Source organism: Peromyscus eremicus, chromosome 2, assembly GCF_949786415.1.
Source record: "Peromyscus eremicus chromosome 2, PerEre_H2_v1, whole genome shotgun sequence".
In the NCBI taxonomy this organism is placed as follows: domain Eukaryota; kingdom Metazoa; phylum Chordata; class Mammalia; order Rodentia; family Cricetidae; genus Peromyscus; species Peromyscus eremicus.
Genome location: NC_081417.1, coordinates 124,868,243 through 124,889,157, shown reverse-complemented (window position 1 = coordinate 124,889,157; position 20,915 = coordinate 124,868,243). Strand labels below are relative to the sequence as shown.

General features: G+C 38.9%; 1 protein-coding gene across 1 annotated transcript in view; it reads left to right on the top strand.

Annotated features, from left to right (window-relative positions):
* The first annotated feature begins 20,748 nt into the window (after nucleotides 1-20,748).
* Elavl4 (ELAV like RNA binding protein 4) overlaps nucleotides 20,749-20,915 on the top strand; it is an 83,555-nt gene continuing 83,388 nt past the window's right edge. The window contains exon 1 of the mRNA XM_059256036.1: nucleotides 20,749-20,865. Within this exon, the coding sequence (XP_059112019.1) occupies nucleotides 20,749-20,865 (117 nt within the window). The remainder of the gene's footprint in view (nucleotides 20,866-20,915) is intronic.

Genomic DNA, 20,915 nt, shown 5'->3' with positions numbered 1-20,915 from the left:
GAGTAAGGGTGCCAAACCTATTCCATCCTTGCCAGCATGATCAGATGTAAAAAGTCTTTGCTATTTCAATAAATAGCTCAAATGATGCTTGAACGCTGTAGGTAATCTATGATGCATGTGCTTACAGAATGTAGAAACTATGTTTCATTTGATAAAGGAATGATGGCATAAGTTCCAGTAACACCCATGTCTTTTTCTAGACTTGGCAAATCCTCTAAGATCATATAGAACCTAAGCAAAAAAACAATGGCCAATAGAGGCACAGATTGACTCCATCTCTAGCTCTCCTAATCTGGGCTAGACCTTGTGAAGAATTTATTTTGCTGAGCCTCACAAGTGGCAAGAGTCAAAAAAAAGTAGAATTGTCCCTAGCCCCTTTCCCTCTGTTTCAGTCTTGAAGTATGAGGAAAGACCATTTCAGAAAAAAATAAGAGGGTTACCTTGTCATAACTGACACATGCGTGTCCAAATGCCATTTCAATATAATCTCCTGGGTCTGGGGAGATGACTCAGCAGTTAAGAGTACTTGTTATTCTTGCAGAGAACCCAGGTTCAATTCCCAGACCCACGTAGCTGCTCACAACCATCCAATTATTCCAGTTTCAATACCTTCTTTCGACCTCTGCAGGCACCAGACAGGCAAATAGTGCACAAACATGCATGTGAGCAAAACACCAATACACATAAAATAAAATAAAATAAATCTTTGTTTTAAATTTCCTAATAGGTAAAATACTATTTTATTTACATATCCAATTAAAAGATAACATTTAATGAATAGCATGGTAAAACCTTTACCCTATGAGGCCAAGATGCAGTAGAAAGCTGTTGACTCTAATTGTACTTAGGAGCTACAAGCCTCCTCCTTGTGACAGGTTATGAAAGGAGATAAAGATTCTGAGATATTCTTTTATCAGTGTTATTTAACTAGTTGTGAGGAGAGATGTTTCCATGTGTGTTTGTAAGTAGCTAGAAGTCTTCTTTGTGGTAACTATTCATGCATTTTGTCTTAGTCCACATATGTTGATGTCGTTTGTAATATACCTAAGTAAAAAGCATTTTCCAGCTTGTCCATCCTTCATGTTTTACTGTTTGGGACTAACTGAAGACTTCAGTTTCCATGTAGTCCATTTTATCAATATTTCTCCCCTTTAATTTGCATTTAAGCTTGTAAAGGTCCAAGAATGAATAAATGACTACTTACGTTTTTGCAAAATTATTTTATGATTTGATAAGTAGGGCTTGTTCGGAAACGGGCTTGCTAATTGCATAAAAGAACATCAAAGTCATGAATTGTAAATATGTAACTCTCTAGCATCTTATCCAAAATTGGCATGAAGATTTTTCCAATTTGGCTTTGAAAAGCAAGTTTCAAAACCAAGTGTACAGGTATTTCTTTCTTAAGTTCCCTGGAATCATTCAGCTTTTTTCCATGCACACTCTCCCTGCTCTCTCCTGGAAGAATAAGTAAAGGACCCCTTTAGCATGCTAATATGATAAGGATGCTTTTCATGGCTTAAAAAATCTTGGGAATTCTTGGGAAATTGTTTGGTGACTCTGCAATGGAATTAATGTTTTAAGGTCAGAAGTATGCATTCTATATAAGATGTATTTTCTCTGACCCCTGCTTTCTACCATCCTGGGAGTGTTGCATCCTGGCCCCAGATAATTAGATTGTAGCCAGTGTTCCTTTGCTGTTTGCTTCTCAGAGAAGGGGGGTTGTGTGTAACATTCTGAAAAGGAAGAGGGCTACTGTAGTGTGAATGCATTGTCTCGGGCTCTTCGGATCCAAGGACAGCCCTTCATTCTGGGCTTTCAAGTCACTCTTTGGCCTCTGCTGTTTCTCAGCAAAAGAGAAAGACCCCCATTGTTCCCCTTTATTTTTCCAAGAGAGAATGCCAGCGCCAAGAAAGAGGATGGGCTTAGAGGGTCAACCAGTTATCTTCTGGGATGAAAATTAAAGAAATGAAGCCCAGAGCTTAAGGGTATTTATTTTACCATATATCATTTTCTCTAGGAAGACGATTTAAGAGCAGAGGAATCTTCTCCTAACCACTGTACTGATTTGGATCTCCCAAATAGCCTACCAGAAGTGGAATTCTAAAACATGGTTTGTTTTAAATGAATGTGTTTTCTCATTTAAACCTGCTGAGTATAATGGAGAAATAGATACAGAAAGGGGGAGGGGGCCTCAGCCAGGGTAATGAACTAGTTAGTGATGAATCAGAGGCACTTCCCATCATGCTCTCTACTCTGATGCTTTCCACCCTCTCTTTCCACAGTCTCCAGCATCATATATTTTACAGCTTGAACTATAAACAACAGATCACACCCCTATTATGGCTTTTAAATCTTGGCTAGAATAACCCATTGATGATAAATACATTTTTATCTTCAGAATTCCACCTTTTTGAAATGACTTAAAATGTAACCACATGAAACAGATACTGAACTTTCTATATGAAAAGTTGATATGGATGGAATTGTACACTCAAAACTCATGTGCTGGACCTCTAACTTCTAATACAACTATATTTGCAATATAGAGCTTCAGAAGGTAATTAAATTTAAGTAGGATCTTAAGGACAGCTCCTATCTAATGGGATCTATAGCCATATAAGTAGAGTGGGATCTTTCTATCATATGAGGATACAGGAAGTGGACAGATATCTGTAAGAGACTTCTTACTGGCATCTGACCATGTTGAACTCTAGTCTCATACTTCCAGCTTTCACAATTGCAAGAAAATAAATTTCTCCTTTTTAAACCACCCAGTCTGTGGCATTTTATCATGGCAATCCAAGTTAACTAATATAAAACTTTTATTGTCTTATTAAAGTTTTATTCTTAGACAGGCACAGTAGTGCACTCCAATGATCTCAATATGGGAGGCAGAGGCAGGAGGATTGTGAGCTTGAGCCATCCAGCCACCCCAGCCTTGTCTCAAATCAATAAGAAAGAAAAAATGGTCCCTAGACCCCAATAGACATGCAAATCGCAAGCCCCATCTGCATATTAGAAAAACTGTTCTGACCAGGTATGGTGGTGCATGCCTGCAGATGTAGTACTTGAAAGGTGACAGTGACATCAGGAGGATCAGGAATTCAGGAGCAGCCTCAGCTACATGACCAGATCCTGTCTCAAAATACCAAATAAAAATAGAAGAAAATTTGCTCCAATTATTCCCTTACCGCTTCATGCACTTGTGAGTGCTTGAGAACACTTGCTTTGATTGTAAGAAATAGCCTGTTGTCCAGAACCCTGACTCATAAACAGACCTAATGGATGGAAGCTGATCTGTCACCTATTGAATCAGGAATGAAGGATAGATTAGCATCATGATGTCACTTTGGCTAGAGCCTTTGCTAAACTGGGAACCCATTCCTGGATTCCAGAAATCACTTAATTATACACACACACACTCATAACATGTATGTAAAACATCTGAGTCATCCTTTAAGAGGTCTTCTAACTCCTTCTTTGTATCTGTAAACCAACTCATCCCCAGCCAACCTACAAAGAGCTCTGAGCCTCTCATCTCCCCCCACCCCCACACCCGCCGTGTTAGTGTCCTTGCACTAAAGGATTCAGCTGATGTCAAAATTGGAAACAAGTATTTAACAATGCAACCTTGAATCAAGTAAAAGATCTAAAAATGTGCAGCCTCAAGCCTCATAAAGTTCTTTAAAAAAGAAAAAACCCACTGCTGACCTGTGGGTCTTAGAATGGTTATGCTGCTTCCACAACATTAACCACCAAATGCCCTCCACCTTCAAGGACAGACCAGCACCTCCAAGCACTCAGGGTACCAGAAACCGGGGAAGAAGGAAGAGCAGCCACCCACATAGCCAGCCAGCACCCCTCACGTTCTCCCACAGACCCTGCTCTCTACATGCCAGGCAGCAGAATAATCCATTAAACCTTGGCAAGTGGCCACGATGCTTCGGATTATTCTTGTAACTATTTCTACTTGTGTTTAGAAGTTATTCTGTGAAGCAGGCAGAATGCAGCCATAGCTCCATTTCACAGCCAATGATGCTGACCCCAAGCAAGTATTGGAATCTCTGTGACAACGGAATTGAATATCCTCATAAGAATGAGGCATCCTGAAAATGAACGAACTCCTCAAATAATATCTGGCATAGTGCTGAGTAAAAAGAACTAGACATTGTCTCCAGCCTTGTAGAATTCTCAACGTAGCAGAAGGTAAAGGCATGTAAACTAGTTATGACAATGTGAAAAATTCTGTTAGGGTGGGAAAGAAATGGAAGAGGGTATGGAAGGAGGGTACCTAAGTTAGAGTCTCAAAAACTAAAGTTTGGTGAAAGAGATAAAGTATTGTTAGCTTACAAAATTTTTGTCTATGATTCCAAGATAATCTCCATAGTTTCAGTAATTTTTATATAACATTTTTATTAATTCTTTGAGAATTTCATGTGTATATATAGTGTATTTTGAGCATAGTCCTCCCCCATAATTCCTCCTAATTCCTCCCAGATCCATCAGCTTCTAACTCTGTGTCCTCTTTTTTGTTTTAATTTAAATAACCCATCCACTGAGTCCAATTTGTGGTGTCCATGGGTATGGTGTCCTCCACTGGAGCATGGGTAAAACTACCAGGGATCACACCCTTAAAGAAAACTGGCTCACCCTCTCCAAGAAGCCACCAACTGTCCATAGGACCTCAGTTAGGGCTTACTGGCTTGATCCTGTACAGGTCTTCAGCAGGCAACCATGAGTTCATGAGTGTAGTGGTCCTGTTATGTCTAAGAGACACTGTCTCTCTACGGTCCTCCCAACCTCTAACTCTTACAGTTTTCCTGCCTCCTCTTCTTCAGTGGTCCCCAGTGATGGGGAGAGAAGATATAAATGTCCCATCTGTGGTTAAGCACTCCACAATCACTTAGTCTCTATACTTTAACTAGTTGTGAGCTACTGCATTAACTATCATCCACTGCACAAAGAAACTTTTCTGATAAAGTCTGCAAGATGCACTATGGACATAGAGATATGAATTTAGAAGGCAGTTTTGCTCACTCCTGGAGACCTATGAGCTACCCAACTGTGAGTTCCTGCCAGATTTACAGTACCAAGCATGTGTTACTTCTATAGAGTGGGCATTAAATTATATCAGAAAATGAATTTTTATCCCTCATGCCACTATTGCACCATGCACACACCTTGCCATGCTGGTTATTATTGTACTTTACATGGTTCATGACTGGGTAAGACTATTGATGACTGTTACTCCCAGAAGCCTACATAGCCCCTCTGGCACTATGAAAGTTAATCAACAAGGAGGAAGCTTCCTGGTCAGTACCAACTTGATTTCTCAAATCCTATGATCAAAGTGTGTGATGTCTTCAGCAACAGGGCCTTACTGTCAATTTCTGGTTGACAACCAAGAGCAATGGCAATGGTCTGTATTTTTTGAATGTGTTGGGGACAGGGTCCCCGGGATACCTCTGACCAATGACTTGAGAAGAGTTCCTGCACCCCTAGCACTAGGCTTATTATTTGGCAACCTGTGGCTTCTGGGAGGCACTGTTCTCCCAATAAGGTAGGGTAACAATAATTAGACTCTTTTTATATGAAAAAAAAGATGTAGGAAACATAAACATCCTTAGTGTTAATTATTCCTTCCTACCTCCTCCTCTGCCCTACCTACCCATCCCTCCCCTCACTTAAACCTCTCTCCCATTCTCCTCTTAGTTTACCCTTGCCCTTCATATCACCTAATTTCTCCCACCCTCCCTCCTTTAAGGCCATCCCTCCCCATCAATCTTCTGTTATACTTTTTAAACTTTGGTTTAATTTCAGCATTCTCTTGAGTGTTGGCTTTTTAAAAACTTTCTCGTCTTTTCATTTGTTAAAATGGCTAGAAAAGAGTGTTTTCTCAAAGTACGCTACAGGAGTGACAAGAAGGGTGCCAGGTGCAAGGAGAATGCAGCTGATTGCTGAAACCACCTGCAGAAAACCAGCCTGATGGAGAAATTCAATATCCAAGGGATTTGTACGTTGAAGGGTTATGCAAACTCTGACATTTGGAGTCTACCATGTGAAGTACAAGAAGCCTTAGTTTGTTGTTTGAGCATTAGGGAGACAGGTAAGAATTGTGAAAACTGCCCACAGGAGGCTGTTGGAAGGATATGATGCCAAATAGGTGAAGAATGGCAAAGGGTAAACAGGCTTGACCAGGGTTCTATACATCACTCTGGGTGTCTTGTTTCTTCCTTTTACTAATGAGGGCATCTGCATGTCTCTGTGCAAACTGTCCTCATGAGTAAAGAGTCTAATCTTTGAAAACATGCGGCTTTCCCCACCACTCCTTCCTGTACCACTCTCCCTACTCTTCCACACCAGTACATTTTACTTTCCAGGAGCCAGAAGTGCATAAAGAGAGAAATTCCGAAATGCTCTATACAGATTTGTGCCACTGTGGCTTCTTCAGGACAGGGTGACACAGAAACTCCTGAAACATTTAGTCCAGTGTTGCTGTTATTTAATTGAATTAACAATCAATATTGGTCAAAATGGGCTAATAGCTATAACAAATCTCAGAGGTGTAACACAGTCAAGGTCATCTCTCAACATGGGTCTGCAAGAGACCATTCTCCACACAGTCTTTCAGGGCCCAGGGTCTTTTCCCAGCTGGTGAATTCCTTGGTGTTCTTCTTCATATAGTCTGCATCTACTCAGGAGGCAGAGAAAGAAAAGGTGGCACATCATACAGAAGATTAGGGGCCAGGTTTGAGAATGATGGATCTCACTTCCACCTCCATTCCACTGGTGAGCACTCAGTCATTTAGCTCCACTGTAGTCTAGCTGGGTTGCCAAGCAAAAAACCCAACTGGATTTGGTGGATGCTGGCAGTAACTACTCCATGGTAAGAGCTAGCTCCAAGTTGGGTAAGTTATTGGAAAAGGGTGATTACACTCACTATCAAAGAAAAAGGATGTGGGAAGAATACCGTGGCCCCTTGTTTGAAAGTCTTTTTAGAGTGGGATGGTGGGGGAGGGGGAACGACTCAGGGTAGAAGAATGCAATAGCTTTTTCAGTCTCTGAGATTCTCTGATTCAATGAAGGGTCAGAGTCTCAGGGCCGAATTTCCGGTGCCTTAAACTGAGTTCCTGGAGTAGAAATAGAATGTTGAATTTCATTTTTTAAATTGTTCCTCCAGCTTGACGTATTGAAGATTTTTAGCACGCACGCTCACACCTGGCTGCCCGCCACCTTCTGCCATTGCAGATATGCTTACGGGAAACCGTAAGTGGATCTGCTTTTGATGCTGGCAGCATCTTTACTAAAATGCTTTTGCTGGCATCATGGAACAGGAGCAGAATTCAGCTGGGACCAATAATGAGGCTATTTAGAAAGTTCTTTCTTCCACCCCCTGACAAGGCAGATGTGATGGGGATTTTTCCACTCCCATTCTGTTGGTGGTGGCCGAAATTAGTTCAAGGCCATCAAAAATATTTAGACCTTGAGAGCTGAAACCCAAGTCCCATAAAAAAGACAAATCCTCTTTCTCCTATCCAGCAAGAGAAAAAGAAACTCGTCCCAGAGACTCCCAACACAGTAGTGTGTCATCCATTGTTCTCTAACAGACCTAGGAAAATCACAGCCCTGACTCAGTTTGGAATGGGAGAAAAATACTGGCTTCCATTAAAAATGTTTCTAGATAACATTTATATAATGGTCTCTGCTTTCTTTTCTCCCTTGAGACCGTGTTATAGTGAAACACTTTCTTTAAGACGTTCTCACTTCTGTCATCGCATTTTAAAGTTCACAGCTAGTGTTGTATGAGGTGGGTATTTCAGGCTATGTCCTTGTTTAATAGATAAGGCTACTTGAGGTCCACAGAGATTAACTGACACAAATGCAATATTAGCACCCAAACCTCTGCACTAATATTATACTGCCTACAAGGTTGTATCAGCTTAGCGGGGAAACTCTCTGGTTCATTTGAATAGACTTTATCCATCTGTTGATCCACTCATCTATATGTCTATCCACAAACTTTGCACCAACCACAGATACAGAGATGAGTCAGAATTTGCCTTTCACAAGTTCATAGCCTTGTAGGGTATATGAAAACAATTAAACAATGAATACAAATAAGTATACAGGCAGGATATAATGACTATATAAATGGGGAAGTGGCAGAATTTGATACACAATGGAGACATGGTCATTTCTCCCTTAGGTGGTCAAGAAAGTTCTGTAAGATTTGCCTGTTCCCTTATTCTTAGGCACATAGTGACCTAATACATTTCTCTGACTTTAGGGCATTGCTTGGATTTGACCCACACCATCTAGTTCTTAACTATGTATTCTCCCATCTGCCTTGGCTTCATGACTGATCCTGGGCCCCCAGGTCTAGTTCTAAATACTCAAGAGTTTTGAACCATGTTGTATACTTGCTGCCCTTCCCAAACCCAGACCGATAACAGGACATTGTGAGTACTAATGGACTGCTTGACAACTTAAAAATATTTGGAAATCAAGCTATGAAGTCAAGAGAATGTTAAGAGAGTATGGCTTGATGAGATGGAAAGAATATGGACTTCCATTTAATTAGGTAAGCCAGGTAAGCCAGCACCATGTCAAGCATAGAAGACATTGATGTTAAAAAGAAACCTTGAACTTTTAGATGTTTCTAGATTACGCTAAGGGATGCCTTTTCTCAAGCATCAGTGAAGGAAAGTGGTTGATTCAAGAAAACTGTACTACTAGATACTGGGAGCACTAACTCAACACTCATTTAATAGGTATTTAATGATTGTGAATTCTATTCTAGATGCTCCAAGGACCCTAAGGATGAGCATGGCCTCTCCTTGGTCTATCTTTCAAAGCAATGACCTTACCTATCCTATCTCTTTCATAGCTGGTTGCAAGAATAATATGGTAAATGCTAAATGTTTAATAATTATAATTAGTCAAAAATAGATGTTTCTTACCCACAGTCTTCCTTGGGTTTTGTGTAAGTAAACTGATAACAATAGTAGTACTTGTGTTATAGAATTATTTGACATTGAATGAATGAATATAAAATGCTAAGAATAACACCTGTCAAAGCAAATGCTCAATAGGGAACAGAATGTGAAAGCTCTTCACAAATGGAGTAGGGTTACCTATAGCTTTCTACATAGTAAACATAAATAAAGAAGCTGTTTAGAAGCTTTGTCCAGGGTAATTTGTAGTTGTTAATTTATTTAATCATTGCTTATTATGAATTAGATATGAGCCTCATCCTCCAAGAACTCAAGCTTAATGGGAGACACAAATATGCAAAATAAGACCACAAGTTTACACATGTTTGTGTCAGCAAACAATGTCCTATAAATTTGCATAGTTGGCTAGAGATCTGCTGGGAACATTTTTGCAGACCACTCATTGAAAATGTCAAGAAGAACTGGGTTCTGTAACCCTTTCTCCCACTGATTGTGTAACCTTGGACGATCATACAAGATCATGGTACTTATTCTTCCTATCAATATCTATTCTGTCTATCTATCTATCTATCTATCTATCTATCTATCTATCTATCTATCATCTGTCTATCTACTATCTAAAACTATCTTAAACTTTGACAATTAATCTACTTCCCAATCCATTCTTCACTTAAAGAAACACAGGGTACAATGAACCATGGAGACACTCAGATTGATAATCCAGGTTTCATGAGTGCCCAAAGATAACTTGGAAAATAAATTCATTATGTTGATCCTGTCCTGGTTTGTTATCACCTGCATATTTATACCTCCAGTTTTGATGAACCCTCATCTGCTAGCCATAGTGATCTTTCTAAAATTCCATCTAACCATGCTGTCTGTTTTCAGTTCACTTGCTGACCAATGCAGTGTTATTTAGAATGAGCCAGATTGGTTTCTTCACTCATCACTGAGTTAATCAGGGTACCCCAGGAACTGTGAGGCTGCTGATCAACATTAAGTGACTGAACCTTACTCTTCCCCTGACAGAACAGCAGTATTTTATTTATTTATTTTTATATTGGGAAAATTTTCATAAAATTTTCTTTGATGGGGGGAGACACTTGTAAAATTAAATTGAAAGTAAACTGGCCAGGCAATGGTGGTGTATGCCTTTAATCCCAGCACATGGGAGGCAGAGGCAGGTGGTGGCCAGCCTGGTCTACAGAATGAGTTCTAGAACAGCCAGGGCTACACTGAGAAACCCTGTCTAAAAAAACCAAAAAACAAAACAAAAGAAACTATCTATATTTATAAATAGAAATGAAACCCTCTAGATTTATAAATTAGTTAATACCCCTGCAGTGGAGCTATGCACTCTCCTTTCTGCCTAAAGTGTGTGTGTGTGTGTGTGTGTGTGTGTGTGTGTGTGTGTGTATGTGTGTGTGTGTGTGTGTGTGTGTGTGAATATTTAGAAGACACCATTAACTGTCTTAAGTACTTGCATCACCTAGAGTTTTTCCAAAGTCCTGTTTAGCCTGTTTAGGTTGTATAGGTCATGGGAATATGGATCAACAGTTCATTCTCTCACTACAATATCAACAGCTTCTTTTGTTTTTCTGTGCCATTCAAGACTACTGGAATTGTCTGTGTCTAAACACTTCTCCAGATATGGAAACACTTATCTATGTACAGATCCTTCATGTTATCTTTATAAAGTTGCATGCAGACCACACCTTTCTTTATCAATGAAACATTGCTCCTCTTAAAATCCCATGGCTTCAGCTCAATGAATTTGCCTAAGAGAGAAACTCCTACATTAGAGTTTCTTGTTTCAGTCACTTGAGTATTTCTAGGAAGGAAAAGACGTCTCCTTAACTTTATCTAAGTTACATTTTATAACACAAGAAATAGATTACTTTGGAAGGGTAAGTTCAAGTTATCTTTAGAACGCATCTGTTTTCAGGTATTTTTAAGAGAGGTCATATCTTAGCCTGTTGTGCGAATATATTCATGGTACTTTAGCAAATATTTAGCAAGCACTAACTATGATAGCCACTGTGCTTAACTAGAGGGAAACAAAGACCAATAAGACTAGTCTTTGCCTTGAGCACCTTGAAAGCAGGTGGGAGAAACAGACCTGCAAATAGCTGTCGTAATGCTCTAGCATGAAGTCTGTGGAAGCAGGAAGAACACGCTCTATCAAAGCTCAGATCATGGAAAAGTTAATTTTGCTTAGTGAGGTGGAGGCTTTGAAGGAGAAATAGGATTTTCCAGGAAGAGAAGGCTTTCCAAATAGAAGAATCAGCAGGAGCAAAGTCATGGACTAGAAGAGCCAAGTGTTGTGGGGGAAATAGATTGTCATGTCTAGAACTGTGTATATGGAAAGCAATGTCCCAGGAGAGCCACAAGACTTAAACGAGAGCCTTGAATGTCAGGCTGGATCTGAGAAGTGAAGCTCTTAAGGGGATTTTGAGACAGGAGAGTAAACAGAACCTAGGCAAACTGTACGAAATTGACAACATTCAACCTATAAAAAATAATTTCATGTGTTTCAACCTGACACAAAAATACTCAGTGGCCTAGAGAAATGGCCCACAGTTAAGATCACTTGCTGCTCCTTCAGAAGACCCAAGTTCAGTAACTAGCACTACTGTCAAGCAGCTCATAACCACCTGTAAGCCCAGCCACAAAGAACCTGACAGCCTCTTCAAGACTCTACAGACATCCACACAGAGGTATACACATGCACATACAGTAACAAAAGAAAAGAAAGCTTTAAAAATTACTTAACTTGTTTGGGTACTTATCAGTGTATCATACCCTCTAATATATACCTTACATGGATGATCTTTTTACATTCTCACTACAATTATTATTGTTCCAAAATTAAATAAGATTTCTCTGAGGTTGATAAAATATCTACAGACTTGGTCAAGGTCCTGGTCCTGACTTCTAAGAATGGATGGTTTTAGTGATTTTACCAAGCAACTCTAGTTCTACATTTTATTAAAATATTTCTGGTAACCAGAATGGATATCAGAATAACATGACAGGAACCTGGCTCTTCATCTGAGGAAGGTTTTAATTCTCTATGGAGAGCTTATTTTCCCCTTTGTACAACATTCTTACACTGTAAAGTAAGTTGAAAATCTGAGTTAAAGGTTTGGAAGATGGCTTGGTGGGTAAAAATGTTTGCTGTGCATGTGTGAAAACCTAAGTTCACATCCTCAGGACCCACATAAAGCTGAATGTGTTAGCACATGCCTGAAATCCCAGAGAATCTCTGGTAAAATGGGAGGTGGAGACAAGAGAATCCCTCAGAGTTCACAGTACACAGCCGAAAAAAGACAAGAAAGAGCCGGGGCAGTGGTGGCACACGCTTTTAATCCCAGCACTCGAGAGGCAGAGGCAGGTAGATCTCTGTGAGTTCAAGGCCAGCCTGGTCTACAAAGTGAGTTCCAGAAAAGGCGAAAAGCTATACAGAGAAACCCTGTCTCAAAAAAACAAAAAAAAACAAAAAAAAAAAAAAAGAAGAAGAAGAAGAAAAAGAAAAAAGACAAGAAAGAAAGAAACCCTATCTTAAACAAGGTGGAAAGCAAGAGCCAACATCTAAGCTTGTCCACTGTCCCCAATGTGCATGCTACATGACTGAGCATACATACATGTGTGTGCATGCACACACATGCACACAAATTTTGGGGTTAACTTTACCAAAATTTTTGTTTAATTAAAAGCTCCTTATTTACAAACACTAAGACTCCAAGAGTCATCTAGTTTCATGCTTTATCTGTTCAAGAAGATTGTGATCCAGTGAGAAGTGTTTTTCCTAAGTTCACAGAATCACTAATGACAGAGAAGGCCTGTTCTTGAGGTTTCCTGGCCCCTCCCTTTATACTCCATAGTGTAAATAGAAATGGATCTTACTTTCATTAAGATTCATTGAACAGCTACTGTACATAAAGGCCATTATTTTCAACATGTTCTTCTGTACATGGAAATACATAAAGTTTGTGTTTGGTAGACAGCTTAACTGGGCTGTCTGCTGCTACTGCATGCGAGATGTAGGAGAAGAAACCATCTTGTAGCTCCTTGTGTCTTGGAATTGGCAAACAGAGGTTGCACGGTCCAATTTAGTAATATATTTTTGAAAGTTCAGCGGCCTGCTGAGGCTGTGTGCCAAGCCCACGTGTGTTTTATTTCTGCCTCAAAGTACTCATGTACTAGCAGACAATAACAAACAAATTTCAAACTGAAATTCATACTTTATTTAAATAATGAAACCTTAAAAGTTTCAAAAGCCTTGAACAGGTTAGAAGCTTTAATGCTATGCGTAACGTATGTGACACACATTTAGATTCACAAGATTTTTGAGGGCTAGTAATACTTTTTGAAAGCACTGGGAATGTACAAACAAGAAATGTGATGGGTATTTGATCACCCTACACTCATTTCATGTATAATGAAGCAGGGCAAAGTAAATATCAAATAATGAAATCAGTAAGTCCTAATTTGGAGCTAAGTTGATATGTTTTATTGTTATTGTGCACAGAACCTTAAGTTCCGTCTGACATTGTAAAATCCTAATGTAAGTTTTAAACACAGTGGGTTTAGGTATTTGCTCTTCTCAGGAAAAGTGTAATGGTGGATAGCTAAATAGTGATGTCTATATCAATGATATTTTTAAAGAATTATATATAACCACAATTTCTGTAGGAGCCCAACGTTAGTGATGGTTTGATTTTTTTTTTTAATCATGTACTTAAGAATAATTTCAAATAGGACTAGGGCTTTTTCAGGGATTGGATGTTTGTAAGAGGCCAGCATTATTTTGGTTACCTATAATATCCCATAAAGGAAGGCTTACATGTAGAAATTTGTTGCGAACAATGCTTGGGGGAGGGGGGTTGTACTGTTAAAACTTCTGGCCAAAAGACTTATATAAAAATATTCATCTTCATTAAAGATGTGATTGTTTTCAAGGAGGTATTTTGAACTCGAGGCTGCTGTTGCTAAGGGGTTGCTAAGGCAAATGAGCTACTCAGCACTAATGTGCAACTTTACTCTTCTGCTTAGAAATCGTGAAATCATTGCCCAGCTTCAGAATCAGAGGGAGAAAAGTAAGAAGAGTCAAGTGGAGAGGTGCCTCTTTCTGACGGTTGTCTAGCGTCTCTTGTTTCTCACTTTTCCTTCGCTCTCATGGAGAAAGGAAGCAACCTCTTTGAATGTATGAAAGTTGTACAGATAAACTAGGCCACTTAGGCGGGCAGGGTTCTGTAAAACTAGACTGCCCTCGGCTAAGGCACAAGAGAAGTGCATGCCTATTAAAAGGAAAGCAGCTGTGGGTTGCCGATCTAATACATTTATCTGCTGGTGACCAGCCTCAGCAAAGGTTTCTTGGTTTGTTTGGTTTTTTTTAATAACCCAACAGTAAGAATGAGTCAATAAAAAGAGCTATGATTAGTGAATAAAGTACTAAATAATTGTGCCCTAAGCATTTTGTTCAAAAGTTTGTCTAAAATATTTGGAATCAATAATTTATGTTCTTTTTTTTTTTTTTTTTTTTGAGTGCCCACTATATCCCAAGCACTGATTTTCAATGTGCTAGGGTTATAAGGAAATAACATACAATTTCTACCATGAAATCTCACAGTATAGCATGAAAATAACAATGGACTGTAATTCATTGAATACAGTCTGTAATAGAATTGTTGAAATATTATAGAGGCTTGAGATTATGTTCACAGTTGAATTTTTATAAATACATTTATAAAATATTTTGAATGGTAAATGCCTTTGGGTTTTAGTAAACATCCGAAGATCAGGCCACTTCCTGATCTACTTCCAGTGATCAGAAAGCATACTTACAACACAACAGTGGGCAACTATGACCCTCTTAATTTTTCATGGGTCAGAGTCTATCATCACCTGGTAGCAAAATATTGAAATTGCAGACCAAGCTCAGGCATGGGTATTTTTTGGTTGTGCTGTTTGTTACTGCTATACAAGTTGGGAGATGTCAAAGACATTATGAGTTTTTAAATGTGAGTTTTTAAGTGTAAAATAATACAGAGAGAGAATAATACTTAAATTTATTTAGACCTACACTTTTAAATATAAAGTATTATGTCTATGTTATAATAAATTGGAAGCACATATTAAATATGAAACCAAAGTTTGCTTCTTAATGGTCATATTATCCTAAGAAAACCACTTAAATGTCCTGATCATTGATCATTTTTTTCTTCATTTGAAATCTCAGAGTTGTGAGATTGACATTTATAGGCAAAGCACTTTATGCAATGTTTGACACATTGTAAACACTCCATGATTTTTAATTATTGTTCCTTTTACAACAGTGCTTACTAAGTAAAGGTCCTCACATTCATTATCACATAATATTCCTCTATTTATAACTTAGAAATAGGAGATGTTAGAATGGATCCAGAATTCCTTGAGAGGGATATAGGTAGGATGATCTGGCTGTTAATATCATTTTCCAACTCTCTTCCACTACTTTTGTTCTGAAACAAAATATTCTAACTTTACTGGCCAACTTCTATCATTCTTAAAAAAAAAAAAACTTGGCCCAAAACGTAGCTTCCCGTGTATACTATCATTTCACATTCTCCCTTATACTGAAAGGATTCACACATGCAAGTAATAGTTCTTCACCAGCTAGACTGCAAGTTCCTTAAGGTGGTACTGAAATTGTAATTATTTTTGGATCTCACATTAAGAATTTAGTACTAAACTTTACCCATGGGGCTAAGTAAAGCAAGCACTTTTCATTAGAACTGGGAGAGTCCATTCAAACCTTTGTTAGTGATTATTATGTTACTGTTCTCCAGTTGTTGAAAAATCTTTTTATCATCTAGTCTTCAACAAGGTTAACTTCTCTTAAAGCTGTTACTAATTTATTCATTCTTCACATTCTTTCTATTGCTAATAAAAGACTGTCATGTAGGATACTGTCTCCACCAAGCCTATGCTTGTTTTAACCCTGGCAACAAACTTTAAGTATTGTGCCCATTTTACAAATGAAAAAAGATAAGACTTATGAAGCTTAGAGTATCTTTTTACCAAACACCCCCCCCCCCCCGCAAGGATCTGTTCAGAGAGCCCTACTTGGATTGAAAGAAATAGGCTTGAGGATAGTAATTATGTGACTATTGATCTTCACTCATTCTCTTATACATGTGTGCTGTTCACAAATAAGAACATATAAGTTAACTCAACCAATGGTCATTGAGCCCTTCTAGGCATAGAAGAGGAAACAGAGGTGGGCTTGGGAACTCAGCCCTTTGCCCTTTAGGACTCTTTGCCTTCCGGCTTTAATCATTTATATCTCCCCAGTCTCAATTTACAGCCCTAATAAAGATAGAGTAAAATGAGAGTAAAATGATACATCTGGAGGCCATACCTAGCTAAAACCACATTGCAAACAAATCTGTTGGTCTTTTCAGTTGAGAAAAATTAAGCATGCCTTCCATCTTCCCTTTCCTTTCTCTTCTTGCTGTGCCCATCTCTCTCATTCATTCAACAATTTTTTTTTTTTTACTAAACATATTGTTCTATGAGGTACTGAATGAAAGATCTTACTTTTAAATACAGAAAACACATTTTTGTGTGCTATGATATTCTGTGATGTGCATGTCAGGTGCCTAGTACATTGTTTCATGTATGGTAAACTTCTAGTACAAGATTGCATATTTCATTCTCATTTTATGAACCCTATTATCTGTTTTCCCTTTCCTATCTCTCCTTTCATCCCCTTCCTCATTCTTCTCTTTTTTCTAAACTGGAAGCCTCCTTGCCTTTTATAATACATCTATTCCATTATTGGAAATTGCAGAATTATAAATGAGCCTAGAAATTTTATAGCACATTGTATTATTTTCAGAACTGAATTAAGTGAATTAAACATTATATCCTTCAAGGGTCTAATAGCTACCCCAGATTTCATCGCTCAGTGTACTTAATTTTTTAACTTTAATTTAGATGAGGGTTTTGTTACTTTGTTTTTATTTATTTTTTAGTGGAGCTCTTTTGAACTAATATAAAAAGGTCTCAAATCCCTTAATGCAGGGATCTTCCAGAATCCCCTTGTGTTTTCACACTGGCCCTGCAGAGTTGCTATGTGCTGTGAGGAAGAATATATCAGAGAAAGGTCCACACTGTTGCTACACCTAAGTTATGTCCTTCTTAGAAAACTTGCTAAATTTAGCAATTTTCTTGTCCATTACATTTCCTTTCCAGAAAGGCTATTTCTTCTTTTTCTTTTTGGTTTTTCGAGACAGGGTTTCTCTGTGTAGCTTTGCGCCTTTTCCTGGAACTCACTTGGTAGCCCAGGCTGGCCTCGAACTCACAGAGATCCGCCTGGCTCTGCCTCCTGAATGCTGGGATTAAAGGCGTGCGCCACCACCGCCCGGCTTAGAAAGGCTATTTCTTGAAGAGGGTAGTCCAAGGCACATTTGAACAGGCAAATGTACATTGACTCTGGAAAGAAGCCTACATTCAAAAGCCACTCAAGCACGAACTTAGGAAAGTGGGAGATGGTGTATGAATCTACTCTGGTCAGTTTACCTGCACAGGTGAACTCTCAGCAATGCAGGTAGACCAGACATCTGTTTTTCATATATCTCCACACAGTAGCACTCGCACACAGATATAGTAGCTGTGCTCCTTAGGAAGGAGGAAGGCATCGAACAGTCAGGTCATATATCTCTAAGAAAACATTCCACAGTGAATTTCTAATCCTCTTGAAGACTCTGTGTCAGCCTGGTGCATCTTTCTTGCCTCAGCAATATGTGTCCACTTTCCAATAAAACTGATTTAATGTTTCTACAGGAAAAAAAAAAATAAAGACAAAAACCAACATCATGATTCAACAAAGGAAAATTAAGCTTTAGATTTTATCAAAGCTTTTAAACATAGTATTCCATTGTCTGGACAGACTGATTATGTTGTCTGTAAAGAAAAAAAAAATGAACAGTTTAGACAAATTTTTTGAAAGGGGAAAAAGATGAAAAGAAACTGAACCACGGGAAAACGTCAGGTCACAGTTACTGATGATGCTATTTAAATGGTGTGCCATAATCATATTAGGGCACAGCACATGGAATCCCGGATTTCTGCATGACAGTGAAGAAGAACCAGCAATTATCTTTGTGTGTGTGTGTGTGTGTGTGTGTGTGTGTGTGTGTGTGTGTGTGTGTGTGTGTGCGCGGTCTACATTCTCTCTCCATTTTGCTAATTCAATTGAGGAGCAAGAAGAGGTAATCCGGACAGCCAGAACAGGAGGAAAAGGTTCACAGCTGTGCTCGGGGGGCTGGTGTGGAGACAGGCGCAGACTGACTTGGAGTTTTGTGTGTTGCACGTGAATGCTCTGGACTGCCCTAATCGACTGAAAATGAGCCAGCCACAGTCATATGGAACAGGTCTGTTTAGCCACATCTCTCGGTAGCATGGCAGATGGTAGACCGTCAATGGGTGGTATTGATTGGCTGGATTTGCCTTAGGGTAACAAGACTATGAGTCCTTAAAAACCCGCTTCATCTTATTTTCCTTTGTGCAGCTACATACAGTAGTGGTTTTCTCTTTTCCATGCCCCAAAGCCCTGACCCCTAGCATTCCTTTTTTCCTTTTTCAAATCTAAAGTCTTCCTTAGTAATCAAGTTAGAAAGGTTACCTTGAGATAAACACTCTTTAAATTATCACCAAGGCAAGAAAACTCAAGAATATTTTATTTACTAGGCTGATTACATTTTAATGTTTGAAGAAAGTGACATTTTTTAATTAGTGTTTAAGACATATGGTGAGTGTACAAATTAGCTTATTTCATACAACCAGAATTTGATGAGAGCAACTCCTCCTTCTCACTCCCTAGTTAAAAATTGTCACTTGAAACTTAATATATGCAAGGAGGTTAAATGCTATTAAATGATGCAGACTTGACTTAAAGATAAAGGAGACAGTCACTATCTTGTGTAGCTAAATGATGGCTGGACGGACTGGAAAAATGCTAGAATTGGCATCTGTGTCTCCAGAGATGTGGAAGTTCAGAGCTTTAATATCATCCAGCCAAGAAAAACAAAAATGCCAGGTATGTGTGTGTGTGTGTGTGTGTGTGTGTGTGTGTGTGTGTGTGTGTGTTGGTTGGTTTTTGTGTTAGATATATGGGAGAGTAAAGTGGCATGTGTGTGTTCTTTGTTACTAGTAAAATTCTTCTTAAGATGTGGCCATGTAATGTTGCAGCTCTATCTCCCTATGCTACACTTGGAGATTTCAACTTGGGGCATTCTCTTTATTCTTGGGTGAAGATCAGATTAATTGGAATAGAATGGTACAAAGGGGATGCCAGGTTAGGTACACCTCCAAAATAATGTCCAGTAAAAATGTTCTTCTTTAAGGCAAATCTTAAGAGGAAAGAACAGCTCTGGGTAGAGACATGTGTCTGGTTTGAGCCTGTGGTTGTTTATAACTGGTCGTACGATCGCATTTTTTTAAAAGACATGCTTAAGTTTTGGTTTTGCCTTTTGTGTTTTCAGTGTCTTTACTTTTAAGCTTTTTGTCATTTATATCAGTAGAGATTGTGCCAAATAAACTCAGAAGGAAAGTTACATCTTTAGCTCTTGCATACAACTTGTGTGTGTTTTTTCTGCATAGCATACATGCATCTGAGTCCAGTGTTCATCCTGTGTGAATATTCCTCTCATTGTAAAAAAAAAAAAAAATACTTTCATGGAGTTTTTGAAATTCTCATTTCTTGCGATTAATTGTATTTTCCTCCTTTGTCATTTGCAGAATTAAATGAGTCTTGTTTGTGTTTCATTCTTCACAGTTCTTATTCGAATTGGTTGGTAGTATTTTGTTCTGTTCTGATTTGTCACCTTGCTTTAAGTCAAGAGAAAATTTTTTATTTACTTAGACATAATACAGTAGAGACAATCTTGCCTGTTAAGATGCTGATATTTCTCATGTCACATCCTATACCTAAAAGCAGTTCCAAGGAGAAAGCACAACACACACGCACACCACACACACACACACACACACACACACACACACACACACACACACACCACATCTTTTAAGATGCTTTATTTCAATCTGTGCACTCTACCCACCTGGTGGTTATATAGTGAACTGTTACTTTAAAGAGTAGTTTAAACACCAGCCATGTTTGGGGCAGGCTGCTCTTGCAAAGAGAGCAGTACATATAACAGGAGGCTACAGTGTGAGAGATAAGGGGAAAATTCAGCTCAGTGACTAGAGGTTTTAATGTGCGAACTCTGGGGAAATAATATATTGACTGTTCCGTGGTGCGCAAGAAAATTGAAGAACCCTTTGCAGACGGAGTGCTTTGCAAAGGATTCTATCTGTTTCTCTTAAAACAAAATCTGTGGCAAGATGTTTGAAATCAGCAGGACGCTTAATGCTGCTTTGTTAAATAATGAGGTAATATTTTGTCACTTTTTTCTGGGCAGCATCTGTTTTTATCTCCCCCCCCCCTTCATTTTTTCCCTATGTTTATGAAGGGTTCTTTTTTCTTCTTTTTCCTTTCTTTTTTTTCTCCCCCGCCCCCTTTCGTAGAAGTCTAGGAAATATAATTCATGCTTCTTTTTCTGTTCCTTGCTTCCCATGCTTTCAGAGAATTTGGTTGTCTATCGTTTTCTGTTGTTTTTTCTGTTTCCTAGCCCATTGTGCCACGTAAGGCTTCTCCACTGCGCGGAGTAGGTAGTTATTAACGCTGAATTGGCTTCTGGTACAGTCCATCTGGACTCTGTGTGGGAAAGCTGGCTGCCGGCGACTGATGCTGAGATATCTGCAGCCTTTGGGATGTGTGCATGGTGGCGAGGGGCTGACTGATATGAGATTACTTCTTTTAAGGGAAATTGTTATTAATGAGTCAAGAAACTGCTCATTTGTGGTAAGAGGGACACAACGGCGCAGCCAGCCCCACAGCCATGGGATACCGTT